Below are 24,929 nucleotides of genomic sequence, written 5' to 3'. Positions count from 1 at the left end.
AATTATCAATTTTGTTACTGTCACTTTTGATCGATTTAATGCATTCTAGCAGAATAAAAACATTATATTAGAACAGAAGTGTATATTAAACCTTTTATTCTACAGACAGGAATTAGACATGGTTATTATAGAAAGCACAATGCATGATTCCAAGACAACACAGCACATTTTTTTTGCACTAAGATATATTTAAATGTACAGTACTGTATGTCTGAGAACACAGATGGGCAAATTAAGACAGCTCATACATGCAGGGTTTTGTGACATTCAGCTGGTTACCTCTTCATATGCTGGGTTAACCTGAGGAAGACACAGTTTGTGTTGCTGAACCGCTTTTCAAAGCGAGCAAATAATCTCTAAAATCTTGCACCTTGAGCTGAGAGACACTTCAAAAATACCTCTAAAAACTACCTTTAAAAATAGATTTGACTCTAGAATGCGTTCCAAGGTCTCTGACTGAAAACTTGTTTATTTTAATGCGTTAATTACAAGTTTCGCAAGCTATGATGGTGTAGAGAACTTCTTATAACCTAATTACCAAATTACCAAATATGCCAAAAGTTTTATGGAATAAAATTTTTAAAGTACAACATATTTAATAGCTTTGTTTGAGGTGGTTAGTAAGATTGAAACAAGAAATCCACAAGTGCAACTGATGGTATAATCAATAGTCAATAATCTCAAAATTAAAGATTTACCTCATTGTTGCATGCAAGAGGTTTAGAGTAGGCATCATCTAAACTGTGGTCATTTTGCATCTAGGTCTACCTGTCTATGTGGCCTTAAAAAAACTACAATGTAGATCAGACTTTGTTTTACGGACTTATTGAAGAGACTACTAACCCTGAACTATGGGTTGCACAGACTAGTCGATTTTAATGCTCTGCCATGATGCTTAATGCTTGACGTCGACTAGTCACTGACCATGGCGTATAGACGGCGCAACAGGATAAGAAATCTTTTAAGTCCACTTTTCCACTTCATTTCCAACAATTAAAATGACATATAGATTTAATTTGTTACATATATATAGCGCTTTTCTCTATACTCAAAGCGCTTTACATAGAAGGGGAATCTCCTAAACCACCACCAATGTGCAGCATCCACCTGGATGATGCAACAGCCGCCATATTGCGCCAGAACGCCCACCACACACCAGCTTACTGGTAGAGAGGAGACAGAGTGATGAAGCCAATGAGTATATATGGGGATGATTAGGAGGCCATGATGGACATGATGGCAAATTTGGCCTCTGCCCTTTTAATGACCACAGAGAGTCAGGGCCTCGTTTTAATGTCTCATCCGAAGGACAGGAATGTATATTCCAAGAGAACTCCATGAGATATGTTTGTTTATACCATCAAAATTAAACAGGTGAATGCATGTTTTAAACTAAGCTTATTGTACATGAAACTTAATCGCCGATCTAAACTAATGCACTGCAGCATTGTACAGAATCATTCAGTTGCACAGAAATGTATCGTCAACACTATACTGTGATTTATCAATAAAATTGCTTAGAAACTGAAAAGTTCTAGCATATATTTCTTATAGTGACTAAAACCCACAGCTTCACTATTAGTAGAGAAATCCTGCACGGTAGAATTAAACAAACGCTCTCTCACTAATGCATTCAATGTAATCTTTACTGTGCTACTTTATCTGTATCTGATTTAGAATGAGCAGAAATCTGTGAAAAATATAACAACCCAAATACAAAATAACTGAAAAAAATAAGCTGTTATGTTGGAGCAATAGCCTTGTGGGCTGTGCTGCGTAACACACTATATCATAGCGAGGCACAAGGCAAGCCGCTTTTCTAGTCTCAGCTCAAGGTTCAGGCTTATTTGTTCATTAATCATGTCATCAGCGACTAGTCAACTCAAATTTGATCACATAAATGTCGGCATAAAAAAATCTGAAGTCGTTCAACCCTTACCCCTAGGTATAAAAAGGTATAAAAGCATTTTCACACTTACCGGTACCTCCGCGGACTGCATGGCGAGGTCACAGGGTGGTTTAAGGGCTTTGGGACGGGTGGCCAGCCAGTATGTGGTGATGGCAGCGAATGCACCCATGCCCATTAGGGTGTTAGTGGGTAAACTGCGCACATACTGCCTCACGTCGTCCAGCTCAGGCATCCGCAGGTGTCGGATCAGATCCTGGGCCTGCATTGCTCTGCCAATTCAGCTTACTCAAGTCTGAAAGAAAAAACACACAAAGTGATTATGGAAAAACTAAACAGATACTAGTGTATTTTGAAATGCACTTTTAATTGTCATTTGAAACTCAGTTTGAAGTGAATGCAACATTTGGTTATATTTATGATGAAAATGTGACATTATTTTTGTATATGACATGTTGACCCTTATTAAAATGATTGTGATTGGCATTAAAGGGATTGGCAAAGAAAACACATTTTGTACAAACATGGATGAAATATGAGATTTGCATTCAAACTATTACATCCACAAGCTGAAATGCCCACGATCCCCACCAGAGGCCACTCCTACCAACTCCCTTGCTTTCCCATCATGAACTTCAATTCCCATAACCCATTGCCTGGACTCATTATTGTTGTGTCACTTCCATGGTGTGTCATTATCTAATTAGGTCTGCCTATTTAAGCGCTGTGTTTTCTGGCATTCTTTGTGAAGTCTTGTTTGTGTCACAGGGCAATTCTGAGCACTCTCTCTTTAGCTTCCCGTGTTATGGTTTCGATCATCCACCTGGTTTCCTGGATTTCCCTGTTTGCCTGTGATTTGATTGTGGACTCAATTGTGGTTTAAATTGTTTGCCCTGTGTTTTTGATCTCGTCTGTATTTGAATTACAATTTTGGATTAGCCTAATAAAGCTGCGTTTGGATTTCCAATCCAAGTCTCGGAGCAGTATGCGACAAACATAACTGAATTCCTCTGAATAATTAAAAAATGATTTATTGTTACAGTAAACTAGGAGTGCACAATACATAGTTGACTTTATTAGGCTATTATTCTGTTATATTTATTATATCAATTATATTTACTTTCATAATGAGTAATGAGGGCCCTTCATTCAGCTGAGACCCAAGAAACTTCTGCAGCTTGACTTGGCTCTCACACTAAAGATGGAAACCTTCACTAAAGACTGACAGCTTCCTTGCATCAGTAAGGTGTTAGCCAGCTGATGCCTGATAATAAATATCTCTGAAACCACTTCATCTTCATGCAGTGGGTGAAAATGAGAATAAATCTCTCTCTCTCTCTCTCTCTCTCTCTCTCTCTCTCTCTCTCTCTCTCTCTCTCTCTCTCTCTCTCTCTCTCTCTCTCTCTCACACACACACACACACACACACACACACACACACACACACACACACACACACACACACACACACACACACACGACACTATACATGTATGTAAAATGTTAAAATTATTTCTCAAGGTAAAAAAAATTATCTCGGTTCCACTCTACTAAAAGCCCAGTGCCTCTGACCTTGAACTTACCCAGGAGTATGTGAAGTACACACACATTTACATAGCTATCTCAATGAGGACATTTCATGAATATTAGTGTTATTTATCAATTGATTTTCCAATTGAGGATGCCCCCAAATTTTACCCACATTTACCTTACTTCTATAGGGACAGTCCTATATCCAAAATCACAGCACAGGTAAAAACACACACAGCTTGACAAAGCCACTTAATCAAAACTGATTGACCAAAAAAAAAAAAAAAAACACTTACTGTGCAGCTCTAGTTAGTTTTTTTTCGTGTGAGAGAGTAATAGCTGTATTGCAATTGCGTTGTTTTTTTAAGTGACGCTTTCAGCGTGTGTCTGTTGTTGCAGTTAAACTGACCTAAGCAGTGCTGAAGGAAACTATAGCTATGAATAGCAGAATGACCATCACAGACAGCAATACCACCACGTGTGTCGCTCTCTTTTTCTCTCACCCTCTCTATCAATCTCTCACTATAAACTGTCACTGAATTTCCCCTCGTTTTCTTTTTCTCAAGCGTCTCCCACTCCTCAATGCAGCACAAATGTTTTATTAGCTGTTGGCTCAAGTATTTATGCCCTGTGGTCTGTTTTAGCAGATGCAGTCGTGTATGTTTGTGTTGTGCGTGAGCGAGTCTTTTAAAATGCTTCAAAACACATGGAGATACTGGCATCCCACACATCAATACAAAGCGTACTGTTGCTGTTCTTATCTTTGAAACATAAGCACACAAATCCAATCCAAAGACGTGAGAGCTGACATTGCCGTGTACGTGTGAGTGAAATTCTTGCTAAACAGCACAGTAGCTGATAGTAGTGCAGCAGATCTGCTCTGTAATACGAGAACACGAGATGTGTGGCAATTCAAACTCAAACACAATACAGTAATTCACAAAGATAAAGATAAATAAATAAGGAAGACATTCCACATGTGCCAGAAAATAAGCTCTCTCACAAATCTCACAGAATGTGTCGCTGTCAAGAACAAGTCAGGGTCACATTTCACACCTAAAATCAAAACAAGTACAAATAAATTGCCAATAAGACTGTCCAACATCAGTGTTAACATAAAAAGCATTTTTTTTTTGTTGCATTGGGACATTATTTTAATGACACGTACGCTCTGAATTCGCATTAGCATACAAAATAACATTACTGTAATGTATGGGGGGGAGGGGGGTTGACCTATTATTTATATTGTTTATTATCTAGGGATACACAATATATCAGATCCATTATCAGATGATAGTGTTTTTTTTTTTATAATTGGTAACAGTTGAAACTGTCTGAAACAGTTGACATTGGATATTTAACTGTGATGCTGCATTCACTTTTAAAAACTTTTGAAAGCATTGATTTTAAACAATTAATTTAGGTTTTAGTGTGTTTTTATTTTTCTATATTATTTTTCTTATTTATTTCGTGTTTGTTTATTGGCCATAACATTAGTAATTATCGGCTTTTCAATAGTGCCCAGAATTTGTGTAAATGTCATTTAAGATTTAAATATTTATGTGGTGCTGCACAGTGTTAGAGTAAACATGAAGAGTGGTTATTCATAAAATATGTACTATATACTATGCATTTACATGCCAGCATGAGACTTGTGAGAGGGGGAAGCAGCTGTGTATGTATCTGGCTCACAGATGGGAAAATCACATGGCAGGTCTGGCAGTGCTTGTTCTCGAACTGAAAGCTAACCTTTCTCCATACTTGGGCCGCAAAGAGCGCAAACCAATGACAGAGCTATACTTACAATCAGCCCACTGAGAGAAAGACAGAAAGAGTGAGACAGACAAAGAGACAGACAGACAGAAAGTCCTTCAGCAGTACCCAGAGGAACTTTTTGTTGCTCAATGATTGTTCGTTCATAGCACAACTTAATGACGCTTTTGTTTAAACTTCCTCATAGATGTTTCTTCTAAAATTGTTTAGGATAAATACAAAAGATACAAACTGAGACCTTAATTTTCTCAGGAAACTCAACCAAAGGTTCTGCAAAATTGCTCTCCATTTAATCTTGATGCTGAATAAGAGAAACAACTGAGATATTAAAGTTTACATACATACACACACAAAAAGCTTTATTTATCATTTTGGAGGCTTGGAAAGTTCTATTGACACATAAATGGAAGGCAATGGAAAAAGAGAGAGAGAAGGCAGAACAAACAGCTGCTCTGACAAATGCTACTCAGGATACCAAAAACATGGCACACAACATGCACACAAACCTAATCAGGTAGACCTGGTAGACCTACCACGGATACTTCCCCACCCACTCCTCCTGCAGAGATGTTTTTGCTTTTTAGAGGCATGTTGGGGTTCCGGTACACCAGCTGTCACATTCACCCACTAGTCACATGTCTTCTTTGTTCTGTTTTCCCGCCACTCATCTGTTTCTATGGTTTCTGTCAATTAGTTAATCATCTGTTCCACCTGTCTAGTTAATCATCATCTGTGTCATCTGTGTCAGATCGTCATCAACTGTGTCACCTGGTATCTGTTCATCATTGTTTGTATTTAGTTCCTTTGAGTTCAGCCAGTCTTTGTCTGTTCTACTTTGTCAGTTATAGTAAGTGTGTGAGTGTTCTTCCTGTCTGTCTGTACCGTTGGAATTCTATTATTAGTAAAAGTTTGTATTGGAGCCTTTTGCCTCTTTGCCTTCTTCTGCCTACACCACACCGTGACAGAAGAACGAACCACAAAAAAAAGAACATAGGATGGGTATCCTTCTCACCCGGGTGAACCCAGCTCAATCTCTCCTCACCCACTTCCAAGGTGGTCGGCCAATCGAGGACTACGTATAGGAGTTCCTCTATCTGGCGCATAAGGTACCGTGGAACGAGGACACCTTAAAGACTGTCTTTTGGTGTGGGTTGGACGAGTTCCTCTACAGACAAGTTCCTGCGGCAGCTACCACATGTTCCCTGGCTCATTACATAGAATATGTGCTATGGTTGAGTGGTTCTTCACTCACTATCGGAGAGGTTGGTGCCCCCACTCAACCAGTCACCCTCTTCAACTCCAGAGTCTCGTCCCACCGGGTCCGCCCGTCCAGAGTCTCGTCCCGCCGAGCCTCTTAACGTCATGTATACCGAGCCTGAGTTCCTTCACGTCATGTCTGCCGAGCCTGATCTTCACGCCATGCCTGATCTTCACACCATGCCTGATCGTCACGTCACGCCTGACCAGCCAGATCTTCACGTAATGCCTGACCAGCCTGATCTTCACGTCACGCCTGACTAGGCTGATCTTCATGTCACGTCTGACCAACCAGATCTTCACGTCACGCCTGACCAGCCTGATCTTCACGTCACACCTGACCAGCCTGATATTCACGTCATGCCTGACCAGCCTGATCTTCACATCAGTCCTGCTGAGCCTGAGCTCCACGTCAGTCCTGCCGAGCCTGAGCTCCACGTCAGTCCCGCCGAGCCTGCACTGCACACCAGTCCCGCCAAGCCAGAGACTGTTCACATCAGTCCTGTCGAGCCAGAGACTGTTCACGTCATGCCCACCGAGCCAGAGACTGTTCACGTCATTCCCGCCGAGCCAGAAACTGTTCACGTCTGGTCAGCCTCCACTGAACCCTCACCTCCGGCCAAGATGGCAGCCTCGCCACCTGAACCCTCAATGCCTATTCCTGAGCCTGTGCCCATAGCTCCGCCCAAGAAGATTTTTTTTTGGGGGGGGGGGGGCTATACGTCCTCTACCTTAGTGGCCAGACACGGCTTCCACGGAATGGCCACGAAGAGTCATCTCTGCCATTGCCGCCCGAAGGATAGTCTCCGCCATGGCCCCCCGAAGGGTCGTCTCCGCCATGGCCGCCCAAACAGCCTGCTCCGCCCTGGTCTCCTGAACTGCAGGTACCGTCCTGGACCTTCAGTTCCTGTAGACCCTGCTAACCCTCCTGAGGAAGACTCCAGGACGCCCAACCGCCCCCAGTACTTTCTCAGTCACCCACTAGTCACATGTGTTCCTTTGTTTCTGTTTTCCCGCCATTTATCTGTTTCTATGGATTCAGTAATTTAGTTAATCATCTGTTCCACCTGTCTAGTTAATCATCATCTGTGTATCCTGTGTTAGATCATCATCATCTGTGTCACCTGGTTTCTATTCATCAGTGTTTGTATTTAGTTCCTTTGAGTTCAGCCAGTCTTTGTCCGTTCTACTTTGTCAGTTATAGTAAGTGTGTGAGTGTTCATCCTGCCTGTCTGTACCGTCTGTACCGTTGGAATGCTATTATTAGTAAAAGTTTGTAATGGAGCCTTTTTGCCTCTTCGTCTTCTTCTGCCTACACTACAACGTGACACCAGCCATGTCAGTGCAACGATTGAATGAAAATTAGCTTATCAATGCATAGCCTATCTAAATTCGCACCTAAAGTATCTTTGTAGAACTTCAAAAAAAAGAAACAAAAAAGATGCTGCAGCCAATGAGCAGCCGGCGGGGGCTGGCTGCAGGATGACTCAACCTCCACTGACAGTTTTTAATGTTTACCAGACAATAACTACTCAAGATTTTACTTTAATATATGTAACGACTGAGACAAATCAGACACAATTATTTGTTATAGTTAACAAATAATATTAAAGCTCACTCTGGGATCTGTGGTCCCATCCCAACAACAAGGGCAAGAAGGGTCTTTGGTTACCATGACCACGATCCGAAAGTTTAAGCGATCAGCGACCATGATAACGATCAGGTTTTATTGCTGTTAAAAATGTGATCACGTGGTCAAGACAAAGAAGACGGAGAAATTTTCTGAGGCGTTGTTTCAAATGCCTTCCTGCGCGTCGTGCAGAGACCTTCTCCCGGACGGGGATCGTCACATCATCTGCGCTCGCTGCCTGGGCCGGGACCACGCAGAAGCTGCTTTGACCAAGGGCGGATGCCCGGAATGTGATGACCTGGGTCTCTCCGCACTGCGGGGTCGCCTCGCCGCTTTCGCCGTGAGCGAGCCCATCGCCGCCACCCCTCTGTTTGAGCCACGCACTAAGAAAAAGCGCTGCTCACAGAGGCTTCCTGAACCGGAGCTCAGTGACGTCACGCCGAGCCAGTCTCCGCGTGCTTCACCGCCGCTCTTACCTTCCCCACCACCGGTTCAGTTCACCCAGCCGGACCCACACCCCTCTAGCAGAGCGGTGGGCCTTGTGACTTTCGGCGCGTCCGAGGACGATGGGGGAATGGATGACTGCTTGTCCATCGACGCTGCATCGGACGACTGGCCGGGCTCCACTCTCAACCCCGCCCCGTCGACGCTAGCTAGCACGAGCGGGGGCTCCACTATGGATACGGAGATTATCCGCGTCCTCTCGAAGACCGTAGAGGACCTCGGGCTCGATTGGTCTTCTCCCGAAGAACCAACCCGAAGCCGACTGGATGAGTGGTTTCTGCAGGGGCGCCAGCAGGCCCCTCGGCAAAGGCCTTCTCCCTTCTTCCCGGAGATTCATGACGAACTCACCAAGCCATGGAAAGCCCCCCACTCTGCGCATCTGAAGCCTTCTTTTTCTTCGTCGCTCTCCTCTGTGGACGGCGCGAAGGAAAGAGGCTACGAGGGAACGCTGCCCCTTGAGGAGGCCGTGGCCAATCATCTCTGCCCGCCCTCCACCACCGGATGGAAAGCCAAAGCTTCCCACCCCTCGAAGCCCTGCCGCACTACTTCTGCTCTCGCCGGTCGCGCCTACGCCGCCGCCGGCCAAGCTGCATCAGCGCTTCACTCAATGGCGGTACTTCAAGTGTTCCAAGCTAAGCTTCTCCGCTCTATGGACGAGTCTGGCCCCGAACCCGAAGCCTTTAAGGACCTACGCAGCGCAACTGATATAGCTCTGCGACCCACGAAGGCCACCGCCCAGTCTATTGGCCGCGCCATGGCTAATTTGACTGTTCTCGAGCGCCATCTGTGGCTGACTCTGACGGAGATGAAGGACGCGGATAAGGCGCCGTTTCTCGACGCGCCTATCTCCACCAGCGGGCTGTTTGGACCGGCGGTTAAAGGTTTCGCCGAACGCTTCACTGAGGCCCAGAACGCTTCACAAGCTATGCGCCATTTCCTGCCCAAGCGCTCCAGCTCATCGCAGAGCAGACAGAGACCGCCACAGCCGCAGCGGGCTAGAACCGCTCCCACCGCCTCTCAGCCCGCGTCTCATGCTGACGCTCGACGCCGCTCGCGCTCCCACAACCACAAGCCGCCTCCTGAGCAACGGGGTCCTCGGCCCAAGATTGTGCTGAACCCTGAGCCTCGAAAGCCGTCCTAGCCACAGGAATGAGAAGAGAGAGTGCGTGTCTCGCAAAAGCCGGACCACTCTCTCTGCAAAAGCTCTAACATTACCCAGTCCCCTTACAGGCGGCTGGAAATGTCCATACAGCAGTCAATGGGCCAGTCACAGAGCTCGCTCACCTGCAAACAAACGCCGTTTTTACGGCGACGCACAGAAAACACAAAAAGAGAGTATTTTTCTGCCTGTGTCACTAAGGGTTCACATGTCCACAAAGTGTGCATTCCCAGATACTGTCAAAACAGTGCCAAATTCATTCCCAGCTCAGACTGCGCGCCCCATGAATGTAGATCACGTGCCTACGGTCATGTACGCACCACTAAACACAAGCACTGTTCACACAGTTATGAATTCATCCCCAGTAAAAGCGGGAAACATTATAAAAGTGACGTGTGTGCCTACCACTGTTTATGCACCCCCACTTATAAACACTGTCCTTACAGTGTCAAACACAGCCCCAGCTCAGGCTGCGAGTTTTACAGACATAGCGCGCGCTGTTGTAAGCACACACGCGCCCATTCACTCAGCTGCTCAGCGCGCGCCCGCGCCTCTGAGAGCTACGAGCTCAGGCGATTCGCTGGCCGGGTCCCTACGTCACAGCGGCCCGCCCCTAGCCTGTATTCAGCCCATATCTGTACACGCAGCGGCATGGGAAAACATTCCAGATATGCCGAAATGGGTATTGAATATAGTAAAGCACGGATACTCGCTCCAGTTCGCTCGCAGACCACCACGTTTTACGACTGTGTTCGAGACGAAAGTGAGAAAGGAGTGTTCACAGGTTCTACACACCGAGGTGCGCAAACTAATAGAAAAGGGCGCTGTGGAAACTGTTCCCCCCTCTATGAGCGAGGCAGGTTTTTACAGCCGCTATTTTCTCGTCCCGAAAAAGGATGGTGGTCTCCGCCCCATCCTAGATCTCAGACACCTGAACAAAGCACTAATGATTCGCTCGTTCAGAATGTTAACAACCAAGCATATCCTCGCGCAAGTACGCCCAGGAGATTGGTTTCTCTCAGTGGATCTGAAAGATGCTTACTTTCACATTCCAATAGCGCCTCATCACAGGCCGTTTCTGAGATTCGCTTTCGAGGGACAGTCTTACCAGTACACAGTACTTCCGTTCGGCCTGTCCCTGGCTCGAAATGTATGGACGCAGCACTTTCCCCCTTGAGACGAAGGGGAGTGCGAATACTGAATTTTGACGATTGGCTGGTCCTAGCACAATCAGAGAGTCAGTTAATATAACACAGATCTTGGATTATCAGCCATTTAGAATGCCTGGGTCTAAGAATCAATTTTGCAAAAAGCATACTATCTCCCAGCCAGAGGATTTCTTTCCTGGGAATAGTTCTAGACTCGATGCAAATGACAGCGCGTCTCTCATCAGAGCGCGCGCTCACCATCCGGCGCCTTGCAACATCATTCAGGGCGGGCGCGCGCGCCCCCGTCAAGCGGTTTCAGAGGATGCTCGGTCTCATGGCCTCAGCATCGGCCGTACTCCAGCTAGGATTGTTGCATATGCGCCCTCTCCAACGCTGGCTCAAGAGCCGCGTCCCTACTCACACGTGGCGTTCGGGCCACTTTTTTAATCAGAGCGAACCACGGCTGTATAAAAGCCCTGACGCACTGGAAAGCCGTCGACTGGTACCAGTCAGGCGTGAGTCTGGGTGTGAACACAAGGAGAAAGATGATAACGACAGATGCCTCCAAAATAGGTTGGGGGGCCCTTTACGAGGGCAGGCCTGTCTCCGGCTTTTGGTCAAACCCGGAGAAGCGCCTACACATAAACTGTCTGGAGATGAAAGCGGTCGCTTTGGCTCTCAGAGCCCTGCTTCCACATCTAAAAAACGAACACGTCCTGGTCCGAACGGACAACATGACGGTAGTGTCGTACATAAATCGCCAGGGTGGGATCAGGTCGAGCTCCATGGATTCAATGGCCAGGAGACTCATTTTATGGTCCCAGCACAACTTGCGCTCGCTGAGAGCAGCGCATGTGCCAGGCGCCCTGAACCAGGGGGCAGATATGCTATCCAGAGACAAGATTCTCCCAGGAGAATGGGCTCTCAACCCGCTGACGATTCAATGGTTATGGAAAACCTTTGGCAAAGCGGAGATCGACCTCTTCGCCTCCAAGGAGAACGCGCACTGCTCTCTTTTCTTCACGAAGAGCACGGACGCGCTCGCCCAGAGCTGGCCGAGCCGCCCCTTATATGCCTTTCCCCCGATCGCGATGCTGCCACAGGTCATCGGTCGGGTCAGAGAGGAGAAAAACGCAGTGCTTCTGATAGCCCCACTCTGGAAGAACCAAACATGGTAATCTGCACCACGGCCGATTCCACTGAGGCCAGACCTCCTCAGTCAGGCCAGCGGGATGATATTTCATCCCCGCCCCGATCTGTGGGCCCTTCATGCATGGCCCCTCAACGGGTTCCCAGGAACCTCACGAGCGGAGCGCTAAAAACCATCGCTGAGGGGCGGGCGCCCTCCACGAGACGCTTATATGCCCAGAAATGGAAAGTGTTCAGTGACTGGTGTAATGCCAAGGGCCTGAACCCTGAGACATGCAAGATTACGAACGTACTCGCTTTTCTACAAGGGCTTCTGGAGGCGGGCCGCACTCCCTCCACGCTCAAAGTATATGTGGCGGCCATCACAGCGTCACACAACCCTGTAATGGAACGTCCATTGGGAAGAAACGACCTAATTATTCGTTTCCTAAGGGGCGCTAGGAGGATGAACCCTTCACGCCCCCCCTCAGTGCCGATCTGGGACCTAGCTACTGTCCTAGACGCTCTTAAAGGGCCCCCGTTCGAACCACTCCGAACCGTGCACCTTAAAAAGCTCTCGCTCAAGACTGCGCTCTTGCTGGCACTCGCCTCGGTCAAGAGAGTGGGCGACCTGCACGCGCTTTGGACAAACGCTGCCTGCCTAGAATTCGGACCTAACGACTGCAGGGTCGTCCTTAGACCGAAACATGGGTATATTCCTAAAGTGCTCACCACTCCTTTCAGAGCACAGGTTATCTCCCTAACTGCGCTATCGTCTCCAGCAGACGAACACGACGCTAATCTACTCTGCCCCGTTAGGGCTCTCAGAGTGTATTTGGAGCGTTCTGCCCTATTCAGACAGACAGAACAACTGTTTGTATGCTTTGGCGGCCGTACGAAAGGTTCCGCCGTTTCAAAGCAGAGAATCTCTCACTGGATAGTTGAGGCTATAGCGCTGGCTTATGAAGCTAAGGGACTTCAATGCCCCTGGGGAGTCAAAGCACACTCCACCAGGAGTGTGGCTTCTTCCTGGGCATGGTCGAGCGGGATACCGATCGAGGATATTTGTGCGGCGGCAGGCTGGGCCTCACCGTCCACATTTATCAGGTTCTACAACCTACAGGTCCCGACATTGCATTCCAATGTACTATCAGCATGATACTAGTTGAACTACGAGTTCGTATCTAGATTATGTATGTGCTTGTGTCACACTGAGCGCCTTCTAGCCGCTCTGTATTTTTCCCACATATAAAGCTCGCCTCTGCCGGCTAGTTGGATGATAACTTTGCTTTTCAGCTCAGGCACCTGCCTCTGGCTATCATAAGGCGAAGTTCAGCACGCACGGCGTTTTGCATGGTGTTCCCATAGCGTAAGCTACTTACGCAAATAGGAGAGACCTCTCGAAAGGGAACGACTCGGTTACTAACGTAACCTCGGTTCCCTGAGAGGAGGGAACGAGTATTGCGTAAGCTGCCGTGCTTGTGCTTGGTTAGTTCGCTTCAGTCGTTTTAACCTAAAGATCTCTCATGACGGGGCGCCCAATAAATAGCTCTTGGCCACGCCCATCTTGGCGGGCTCTGACGCGCGCGGGTTCGAAGCGCGCTCATTGGTCGCGCATTCAGAGTCGCCCCGTCATTGGTTCGAGCAAGTTGCCGCAGCACAGCCAATGACCGAGCTTCCTTCGTTCATTGCTGTCAGCTGTGCAGCTGCAATGCGTTTTACATAAAGACTTCAATATTCTCGAGAAAAGGAGTTTTCCCATAGCGTAAGCCACTTACGCAATACTCGTTCCCTCCTCTCAGGGAACCGAGGTTACGTTAGTAACCGAGTCGTTTTGCTGTGTTGCTTATATTTATCACGCAGTAAAACCCCACGCCCAAAACTTATCGTCTGTGGATGAAAGTCTGAAACAAGGACTGGTGGGACGTTGTCCTGCTCCACTTCAAAGACGCTGAATGAAATGAGAATTTTAGAAAAATGGGAAACTCATTTAGATTAACCTTTATTCAACAGGAAGAACAGCTCGTTCCGTGCGTCATACGTCATTACGCTATTTCAACGACATTGCACATGCGTAATCCTTTTAGTTCCGGTTTTCAATCCGATCAAGTGTTTACATGTTCTCTCGATCGGATTACAAAAGGAATAAACCACCCCTTTTAATCTGATCGAAATTCCAATCGGATCGAGCTCAATCAGATCGATTAAGGTGTTTACATGAAGGTTTTTTAGTCCAATTGAGCCGTCAATCCGATTATAAGGGTCCATGTAAACGGGGAGAGCGGGGTTGGTTGGCAAATTTTTCACTCTCTGTCATATTTCTCAGTCACGCTATCTGTTAAAATAGTCTAACCAGAAACAACTGAAAGGTTAAGATCTCAGCTACTCAACAGATACATTTAATGTTCACAAATTATTCCTAAAATTGTTTTATTCATCATTAAAGTGATGTTGTGCACTTGTGCCAACATGTTTGAATTCATGTTTGAATTCTTTCCAGCTGAACCACACCTAAAACATTCTTTAACAAGTTTAAAAATGGAGCAGCACATAATACACGCCACGTTCTATAGACGGCCAGAGGGCAATTTTGGTTTTTGAGAGAGGAAAGACTTACAAGAGAAACGGATATCAATTTCAGAAGATCTGAAATTTGAGACAGGCTCTTTTATCTGTTAGTCTTTTAAGTCGGAAATCTTAAATAACAGAGATGAGAAAACATATTAGTAACGCACTACAGCAACAGGTGTTATTTTGGGGGTAGGGCTGCGTACCAGTACCATCCTTGGTGGATTGTTCACCAGTGACTCATCTTGTACTTCAGGTCTGCAGCAAAATATTATCAGATTCTGGCAAAATGGTCTTTCCACCGAGAATACTTAAACTATCAATATACAAGAAGTTTGTTATGCAACCTCAACGTTGAGAAAAGTGATGTAAATTAAGCCCCTTTCACACAGAGATTCCGGAAAATACACGGATAAAGTGACCCGGGATTTGACCAGGGTTCGTTTGATTTTGGTACATTCACACTGCCAGTGATTTGAATCAGAGAGTGCGTTCACACACAAGTAGTAAAAATCCCGTAAAGACACGTGACATCGATGTGACATGTAATGACTTAGTAGCGTCTCTATAGTTTGCTTATGAGCTGCGATTTCTCTCTCGAGAAACCACGCTTGTGCATTTTTTTCACTTATTCGATTATAAACTAGCGCATTAGGCTACGTACCGTTTCAGCGTCATCATTATGACACGGCATTGATTACGGCTTTTGTTCACACAGCGCGCGTCACGGGACTGATCCCGGCAATGTTACTATAGATAGGTCCCCAACCCCGGGTCGTGTTTGCGTTCACATAGAAGGCGTTCTGGCCGGCAATTTCCCGGGATCAACACGCTGTGTGAAAGGGGCTTAAAGTTGACCTACAAAACTGAGGATTTAGAACAAACTGTCTGCATGAATAAGAAACCAAAAGGAAATTAAATCAGCCTGCTAGACAGCCAAAATTGCAAACATTCCAATCTCCTGAGTCCTGAGCGTGTTTGCTGCTCATAATTCGCAACTAGCTGTTTTCAAGTTGAAAATCTCATTCTCAATCATAACATATTCACACAACTTTCTGTTTGCGCAAAAGAAAGAAAGAAATGAGTTTACCTGACATGAGACGTTACTTTTTTGTAAAGCACATTGAATTACTTTGATGGATGAATTGTGCTATATAAATAAATTTGATTTGATTTGATTTGATGAGAATGATAGGCCGCTAGTCGAGCAAGCTAAGAACTCTCTTACCACAGTATTAAAAAAAACTGTATTCATATCTTTAAGATTTTTCAATCCGGAAATCCGTTGAATTAAGTAATGTTTAATAAATTAACAAATATAATTCTTCCGAGGAAAAAATAAGTGCATCTTTCAGCCCTGCATGAGGCCAAAATGTCAGCAGACCTGTTGCACCATTCACTAGTTGGATGTTTTTCTTAAAATCGTTAATGGACCAAGTCAACACTTTTTTTTTTTTTCTTGCATCAAATAAATGTTATGTTTATGTATAAGGTATGCTAATGAAATAAGGTGAAGTGTTAAGGAAAGTTAACCCTTATTTGTAATAGAGTTATTTCAGGATGCGATCTAATTTGTGATGGCCAGTGATCTGGATAAGCAAATGGGAGGTTAAACGACAAGGAGTGATGTCACGACATGTCGTGGACAAGGGATGCATTGTCTCTTTATCCGATTCTGTTCTGAATTAGCTAATTAACTAACAATAGAGCGCGCGAGACTCCGACAAGCGTCCGCCCCTCTCTTTGTCTTCACACAGATCCTTCGCTTAACTTCAGCCTTCTCTGCCATAGGAATACGAAGGACATTCGATTTGGGATGAGACATAACCTATATATTTTAGAAGACCGTTTTCATATTTTCTGGTCTTTCTGCTGCTTACTTAACCGGCAAAGCGCTTTCAGCGCTCATGAGTTGCGATGTCAAATTCGTGAATGATTCATTCCTTTGAATCGGATCATTTCAACGAATCGCTGATCCGGTTCACAAAATCAATCTGAACGGACAAAATCGGTCAGAGCGGTTTTCGAGTCAACATAAATCCGATAAATGCATGGACATGATCGATATGTTATGACTTATTAGTGCGCTGACAGTATGCGTTTGGCTGGAAAGGAGGATTGATGGGGAATTTTACTTAGATAAATAACAGAAATTATACACGACACATGCGAAACAGCAGCATTTAAAATGATTTAAGTAGTAACATTTGTTTCAATTAATAGCGGAAAAAACAGGTAAAAAATCATGTGTCTATAGCCTATTGCTAATTTGGGATGCAGAAAGGATATTTACGCCGTGAAAAATGATCGTGTTTTGAAGTGACTGAAAAGAACTGTTCAAAAGAACCTATTTGCGTAAATGAGTCGGACTTCTCCGTCACCACTCATGCTTCAAAATGAACTCGCTCTCGCTGAAGAAAAACACATCGCCAAATGCCTAATCAGTGCATTTAAAATTAGTATTAAACTGATCATTCATGATGAGGCTGAGCAGGTGTACTAAACCAACAATATGCATTTGGACGCTAAATTTAACTAATACGTTTCGGAAGTTTTATTCAGTTCCATCGACAGGAATATCAATATAAGTCAAGCCAAGATTAAAGTAGAATTGCACAAAGTAGAATTGCACAAACCTTGAATGGTGTGAATGTAGCGTCCACACAGCTGTTATTTAGAGGCGTGTATGGCTCTCCTCCGCGCTGTTTTCAGATAGGAAACTGGGCGCTCGACCAATCAGAACACCCGTCACATATCTTTACGTGTATGAATTGAAAGAATGAGTGCAATTGGTCATTTTTTTAAGGAACGTTTACATACGCACTGTCGTGATCAACTACGATGTTCACTAATGACTAATGAGACAATGAAGCTCTGTTTTTTTTTTTTGTGCACCATGAAGTGAAGTATAATAAATGAATTATTAAAGGACTGAGGTTTATTTTTAATTATCTCCTAGTAGGCTATATATTTACTTTTATATAATAACTATTTAGTTATTTTAAAGCTCTGTACTGCACATCAGTAAATATGCCTCTTTGTTGACCACCAACACTAATCGTCTAACTAACATATTTGTTTTTTGTTTTATGGTAAAACACTAAAATGTGCTGATAGAGAATGAACAAGATATGCGAAGTCTAACAAAGAGCTTTAATTGCATATTCTGGTTACACTTTATTTTAGGTGTCTGTGTTACAGTGTAATTATGCATTTAAGTAACTACGGTGTAATAATAATTAACTACATGTACTTACCATGAGGTTAGGGTTTGTTTATTAGGTTTACTAGTAACTATGTAACGTGTAACAAAGACGTGATAAAGTGTTACCAAAAATGCTTTCTTTCTTTCTTTCTTTCTTTCTTTCTTTCAACAAGCATATAGCTGTACTTCTGCAAATGACAATAACGTGCTAGTGTCCAAAACGGCGCCTTTCAATCATAGTATTTATTTTTTTAAGATGGTACATTTATGAAGGGGGGAAAAACAAGAAAAGCTGTTCCTAAAGTTTAAATCATCAAGTGGTTAGTTCTATATTGCATTTTTTGGACAATATTTTTTGAATTTTAAGGATTCTATTGTGATGCGCGAACAATGCTGAATGTGTCTCGTGTGAAGTGATGCAGAGGAGACTCACGGTGGCGCGCGAAGCTAAAGGATTGTGTGTGTCTCTGGCCCAGGGTCACCACGGGTCACCGCCTCTTGCATGACAACACATCGTCGGGAGGACCAACATTTTTTCCCATCAACGTAGGAATTTCGAATCTCACAAATATGCTACTGGACAAATGTGTGTAGTAGGCCTATGCCCTGTACTTGCTGATGAATTGCACCTACAAAAATAGCTGATAGCTAACTGAAAAGAGGTAATTAAACTAATAAATGTTGTCTGAACCAAACAGTCTTACGAATAACAAAAATACATAAATACTCGTTACTAATATATTTCATTTTAAATTATTTTTTAGACAGATATATAATTTTAAATAGATTTTTTAGATTTTGTTAATCGTGTTATTGTTAAGTTTTGTTTATCTCTCCACATGATGGCGCTTTCAATCTATTTATAAATATATGCAAAACATATATATATATATATATATATATATATATATATATATATATATATATCTAACAATACAACATATATATATAACAAATAACCAATAAAAATAATTATTACATAACTTAAATAAATAAAAACATTACCCTGGAGAAAAAAGTGAGGCTTTGACTATTTTAAGTTTCAAAATACCCAGAGAAAGAAAAGTGTAAAGGCAGTAGCACAGGGCAGGACTTATTTAATCACTCTTAAAAAGATTTGCCCTAGCAACCATTCACACAAGCGAAATCATCCCCTCCTGTCCGAAAAAGCACAGATTGGTTAGTGTGTCTGTAAAAAAGTCTTAGGTTGGTTGGGAAATAAGGCGAACTGTACTGCTGTAATCAGGGTGACATGCATGACTGCGCTCCTCTAATTCTCTTTCACATGGACAGATCCTTACAGACAGAGTTCAGCTTTCAGGTAGCCTCTCTTTAAGACTGGGATCCCCACACAGAAGCGTGTTTGGACAGCTTTAAACTCTTATATGCCACAGCAATGAAACATTGATACGACAATTAGGAGAGTGTATGACTTTTATCGATACAAACTCATTTAGAAATACTTTTTTAAATTAACTATTTTAGTTCGTTTTGCAGCACTGTAGTTTAAAAATTAGCATTATTATGACTTTATAGCATTAAATAGTATTGTGTAAGTAAAAAAATATATCTTGTAATTCAGAAAAAAATCCTGCCATTGAGACGTTCAAATTGCTGTTTTGCAGCTTATAAATATGACTGTCATAAATATAATTTTTTATAAAAAGGTTTAAACTGTAACCTATTTTGTAGTTTTTACACTTAATATTGAGGAATTGTATGATCATAAATATTAGGATTTTTTAAATATATATTGTCATAACCTATACATAACGATTTAATACGTATTTTACGCAATTTGTAAGAAAATGCATCAGGAATGTGTAAAAAATAAAATTAGGCATTCGAGAAATATAATTATTGTCTTCTTATCGAGAAAAAAAATACCAGCACTAAATATGGAATGAACTTTACAAAGATGCTTCTTTTCACGTTGTCCAGCTTTGTAGCCTACATTCTATTTTTTTCTTGGAGAGTTTCTTCCACAAAACAAACATGTATGCAGCATATCAGCTTATTCTTAAGATATTAAAATACTTTAATCTTTTTGTACTGGGTTGTTCGGTGTAATATTGGGCGATTAAATTGCATTGTGATCGGAGAAAATTCCGCTGACGTATTGCTCTTCTTCTATGCACAACACACGTTTTAAAAAAAAAAACTATTAAAAATGGTCACATTAGAGAACTTCAGAATCCGAAAGCAAGTTAAAACGTTTTGTTGTGTCGGCTCCACAGAGTTTGCATAAAATGTTGTGGTAAATTCAACAATAAAAAGTAATGGGATTTTATGCTTTAGTCTGTTTCACTGGTGCTTTTCTTTTGCGCGCTATAGTATTAAAAGTCTCCATTGCTTTAGCTTTCCAAAGAGCTTTAATTCTTTAAAAGAAAAAAAAAATCCTCAAATCTTTGATTTTTTCCTCCACGATTCAACACGTTATCGCTCTTTAAAGCGTAGCCAACCTTCAGGATTAAAACGTTCCCAGTGAAAAAAGCAGAAGATCCAGGCGTTTTGGCGCATGAAGTCTGAGTCTGGGAGTCTGGGCGAACACAATAAACCTGTTGTTAACCTTGCTGTGAAAATATGTTTGATGAAAACAGCCAATTGTTGTATGAAATGTATTCAAGTATAAAATAATGCCCTTTGTTGGGCACAAACTTGAGCAATGTGGGGTACAAAAGTCCCCTGTGGCATGAATTGCGCTTTGGCGTCGCCACTTGGCGCGTTACCCAGACCCCTCTATACGCGATTGTTTCTTTCTTTCTAATGACATTTACCGGATCAAAACATGCTGTTAATTCGATCAGAAAGCTTCACCCTTCACAACAATACCAGAATAATTTCTTCCAAAGTTTGTTAAGTTGACCGAAATTAGGCAAATGAATAGGGGTCTCCAGGCGCAGGTGACGGAGAATAATGCGCGTCAGGACCAGCTGCATTCTTCTTTATTTCTCCTTTTCTTTTCTTTCACTGCATTATTAAAATTTAGGCCAATGAAACTATTCATTCCGCTCAATAGACATTTTCTTATAGGATAATAGGATACAAATTGAGCCCCTCTGAAGGGAATCCAGCGGTGGGTAACCCTCGTGTGCCAAAGACGGCTGGAGTCTCTAACATGGTCGGAGGGGCCGCTCGTGTGCCAGGCCGGGTCCCCACACCTGCCGAGGCCCCTAACAAAACTAGAGAATGTAAACAAAAACCCGGCCGTAGCCCATGAAAGATGGACGTGTCACCAAGTCGTGTGAGAAACGCGGCGAACAAACGGGGGGACTCAGTCTCCAAAAGGTCTCCCCTGAACTCGGCGGAACAGCCTATTATGTGCTTACTTAATTACTATAATAACAGTAGACAGGCTTTAAACCGGAGACGGGCATGGGATGGAAGTTAAGATCGCTTGCTGGGACACATAAACAGGCGATCGTGTGAGAAACGCGACGTGGAACAGAAAGAGACGCCTTGCTCCAGGGGCTTTGTTTTCATTGCGCGCTCTGCGCTCGCTCGCGAGCCACATCCAGCAAGACCTGTTACTATGCAAATAATATTCTACAACCCATCACGTGTCTTTAGATAGGCCACGTGGATTAACAAAATAGGTCTGCCCCCCGCTAGCCCACAGCTTCAGGTTTTACTATTTCTTTAACTGATCCTAAGTGCACACATTAACCAAAAGCTCGCCTTTAATCCTATGGAATAATTTACGGCCTTGAATGCGCGAGCGCTTTATAAGAGGCTGCATCCAGTCAGTTCATCTCAGTCTGAAGCGTCTAGAAAGAGGAGCGCGTACATAGTCTAGCTACAATATTTTCACAATTGTACTATCATTTTTGTCCTAGTTTTTACCAAACGATGGCGTCAAAGACGAAGGATCGCAAGGTATGTGGACACTTTGGTGGCGCACACATGATGCCAGACGATCCATGCAGACGATGACATCTTTCAATGTTATATATATATATATATATATATATATATATATATATATATATATATATATTTTTTTTTTTTTTTTTTTTTTACTGATTGAGGGTTGTTGTTTTTTTCAGAATGGCATAATATTAACATTTCCAACTTAAAACAAGCAGTTCAGCATTTGGTTGCGCGCAGTTTTAAGAATAGGCTAAACCATTACGGGATGGGCCTACTGTTGCTGTAGTGCTAGAATGCTTGATTTTCCTGGTCTTATATTTCATGTAAGCAAGTGGTTCATTCTAAAGAAATTAATTATATTATTTCACTTGGTTGCGATGTAAAAGAGCTTTCCTTCACTGACGCCCTGCCTCGGATAGGTGTTTTGCCCGCGAGCAGGGAAGCACAGCGCGGCGCTGCTCTCCACTCACAACTTATTGCTAATCAAGTTAAACTTACTGCAGGGTATTTTATCGACCGAATAGATTATCCTCCAGAGTTTCATTAATGTAACTACCTATCCGTAGATTGGTCTTTGTATTTATCAAGTTATACTTATCCAACACATACTATAACCATGCTTATTTTGTTTTTAGTGATGGCACTTTTGTTCCCTTAATTTTTTTTTTATCTTATTATGTTCCCCCACAGAAAACTCCTGTTTCTCACAAGGTCATTGAAAAAAGAAGAAGAGACCGAATCAACAGATGTCTAAACGAGCTGGGAAAGACAGTTCCTATGGCGTTGGCTAAACAGGTGGGCAGCTGAAACTTTTAATTAGTTTAAGTGTTTTATGTGTTCATAACTGCCTTGATTGTATACATGTATGTACATATGTTATGACTAACAAAACCTGCGTATTAAAACAGAATTCTGGGAAACTCGAGAAAGCAGAAATCCTGGAAATGACGGTGCAGTATCTGCGCGCGCTCCACTCCGCAGACTTCCCGCGCGGGAGAGAAAAGGGTAAGAAACACACATAAATCATAATTAAAAATTAGAGTAAAAATATGAACAAATTAAATACAATTCCTCGTTCACATCGCGAGAGAAAAATTATAAAATTTAAAAACATCAAATCAAGCTCTGTCTCCCATGATTAATTTCTAATAAGGTTCTTTGTTTTCTCAGGAGAACTGCTGACAGAGTTTGCAAATTACTTTCACTACGGCTATCACGAGTGCATGAAGAACCTCGTTCACTACCTGACCACCGTGGAGCGAATGGAGACCAAAGACACCAAGTACGCACGGATTCTCGCGTTCCTGCAGTCTAAAGTCGTAACCGAGCCTGTGTTTGGACCGTTAGGTACCATCTCACCAGACCCTACGGACCTTCTGTGCCAGCTGGAGTACCAGAGTTCAAGTCCAACCGAGTCAGTGTTTCAGCAGAGCTCACCCGGACACTTTTCCTGGCACAGCTCGACGCGAAGCCCCACGCTCGCGTATCCAGCGATGTCTCAGCACAGTGGATACTTATCACCGGTTCAGGGACTCGATCATCATTACATGAACTTTATCGGGCACTCACACCACAATGCCTTCAGCTTACACAATGCACAACACGCTGCTCTGTAAATACGTCTGCATATGTCCTTAATTTATATATGTGTACATGTTTTATTTTAATATGTAGTTATATCATGAAATAAATGATGTTTGAATAAGGTTCTGTCTTTTGGCGCGATGTTGGAAGTTATTTTTCATTGAGGAATAGGCCTAGCCTATGTGCTCATTGGGAGGGAAACATATCAGTCATTTTGAAATTCAACCGTATAATATCTAGATAATATTGACAGAACTGCAAACCTATAGGAGATTTTTAGGAGTTTTAATGAATTAACCAAACAATACACATGTAGAGCAAAATTAGAGCCAAAACAATAATTGGTAAGAACAATGAAGAAGATACATTGGTGATTTTTATGATTTTAATAAAGGTATCTTAAGATGTCTAATTGCATATTTTTATTCAAAAATATAAACAATTATTTTTAAACTCTTTATTATAGTGTTTTAAGAAAACAAGCTCATTTTCATTAAAATGTGATTACCTGAAATTTCCACTTTAAAGTGATATATGGTATTTTATCTTACACTTACATTTAGTTTTGTTGGTGTGACCATATATATTTAGGTTGATTAAGTAATGCTAAATAACACCTTTATTTGAATAAAATAAATTAATTTAGATGTTACCACATGAAGCACATTTTTAAGGTTTCCAGTTTTAGATGTCTAAAAGAGGAAGAAGATTCTATAATTCAAATGTAATAAATAAACAGCTACAAAAACACAGGTCAAATATTTAAGATAAACTACTTTAAGAAAATAACTGCACAATAGCAAACTGGACATTATTTGCATAAACATTAAAACAATGTTCAAGATGTTTGTCTAATGTAATGTAATTAAATATATTTCATATAGCATGAAAACAATGTTTTGTATATCATGAAAAAATAAATATAAATGTATTAATATTTATTATTTTATTATTTAAATCTTGAAAATAGTTCAATAAACACAAATTTTGCAGAGTTCTTAGCTTCAGTTGTGCCATGTTCACATCCTTATGAAGATACCATGGCTAAATTTGTCTTTGTAACTAGACTGTATTGTCTCTAGTGTCTCTAAGATTAACACTTAGCGTAATGGTCTGCTGGTCTGAGACCCCTTGATTGACAATAAGCCTCTCTTTAGAGGAACCCATTTGGACACAAATCCAGCCCCCCCATCCTATATCCCAGTGTCTCTTCCACCTATATTTAAATAGGATGCAAGTAACAAATCAAACTGATAAATACTACATATTTAGTGAGAGAGTCTGGATGTAAGATCTTTTAACACATATGGGCTACAGTCGCAGTAATACGTTTATTAACTCTTTTTTGTTTCTAATAAAATGTGGTCTGATCTTAATTTAAGTCACAATTATCTTACCGTGGATTCATTAGCAACAGGGTTTTTAATGCTTTTTAAGACGTCCCCAGCTACTTGAATCTCCATAGGCCTAATGCTTTTTATGGTCCGGTGAAAGCTTTTGGGATTTTGGGCATGGTTAACACCAACCAATCTTTCTTTAGAAGAACAATTTGTCCATAACAGGCTTTCTATGTCTTTATTTAAAGGGAGGACACTTGTGCGAGCCACAACCCCAATCTCACCTCCTTAGTTGACTTATATTGAGTTGGCTTTTGGCGAAGTTGTAAG

General features: G+C 42.5%; 2 protein-coding genes across 4 annotated transcripts in view; one reads left to right on the top strand and one right to left on the bottom strand.

Moving 5' to 3' along the window:
* acsl1a (acyl-CoA synthetase long chain family member 1a) overlaps positions 1–17,329 on the bottom strand; it is a 55,351-nt gene extending 38,022 nt beyond the window's left edge. Inside the window, exons 1-2 of one of the 3 annotated variants that reach the window (XM_077205002.1) lie at positions 17,240–17,329; positions 1,980–2,201 (exon numbers count right to left, since the gene is read on the bottom strand). In XM_077205002.1, coding sequence (XP_077061117.1) covers positions 1,980–2,174 — 195 coding nt within the window. In that variant the 5' untranslated portion in view covers positions 2,175–2,201; positions 17,240–17,329. Of the gene's footprint in view, positions 1–1,979; positions 2,202–3,732; positions 4,135–17,239 lie in introns of those variants that run through there. The other 2 variants (XM_077205003.1, XM_077205001.1) reach the window with 2 other exon arrangements.
* A 5,034-nt stretch (positions 17,330–22,363) lies between these two features.
* Positions 22,364–23,294, top strand: helt (helt bHLH transcription factor). The gene is made up of 3 exons (XM_077205021.1): positions 22,364–22,473; positions 22,587–22,683; positions 22,849–23,294. The coding sequence occupies exons 1-3, from the start codon at positions 22,456–22,458 to the stop codon at positions 23,292–23,294; spliced, it is 561 nt and encodes a 186-aa protein (XP_077061136.1). The 5' UTR covers positions 22,364–22,455.
* Positions 23,295–24,929: the final 1,635 nt, after the last annotated feature.

This window comes from Siphateles boraxobius, unplaced genomic scaffold (genome assembly GCF_051911475.1).
Source record: "Siphateles boraxobius isolate OS27281-9 unplaced genomic scaffold, OSU_SipBor_1 53, whole genome shotgun sequence".
Taxonomy (NCBI): domain Eukaryota; kingdom Metazoa; phylum Chordata; class Actinopteri; order Cypriniformes; family Leuciscidae; genus Siphateles; species Siphateles boraxobius.
This window is presented reverse-complemented; position numbering and strand designations above follow the sequence as displayed.

Coding starts and splice junctions, on each gene's coding strand:
- helt (XM_077205021.1), top strand. Junction 22,684..22,848: donor CCCGCGCGGGAGAGAAAAGG/GTAAGAAACACA, acceptor TTGTTTTCTCAG/GAGAACTGCTGACAGAGTTT.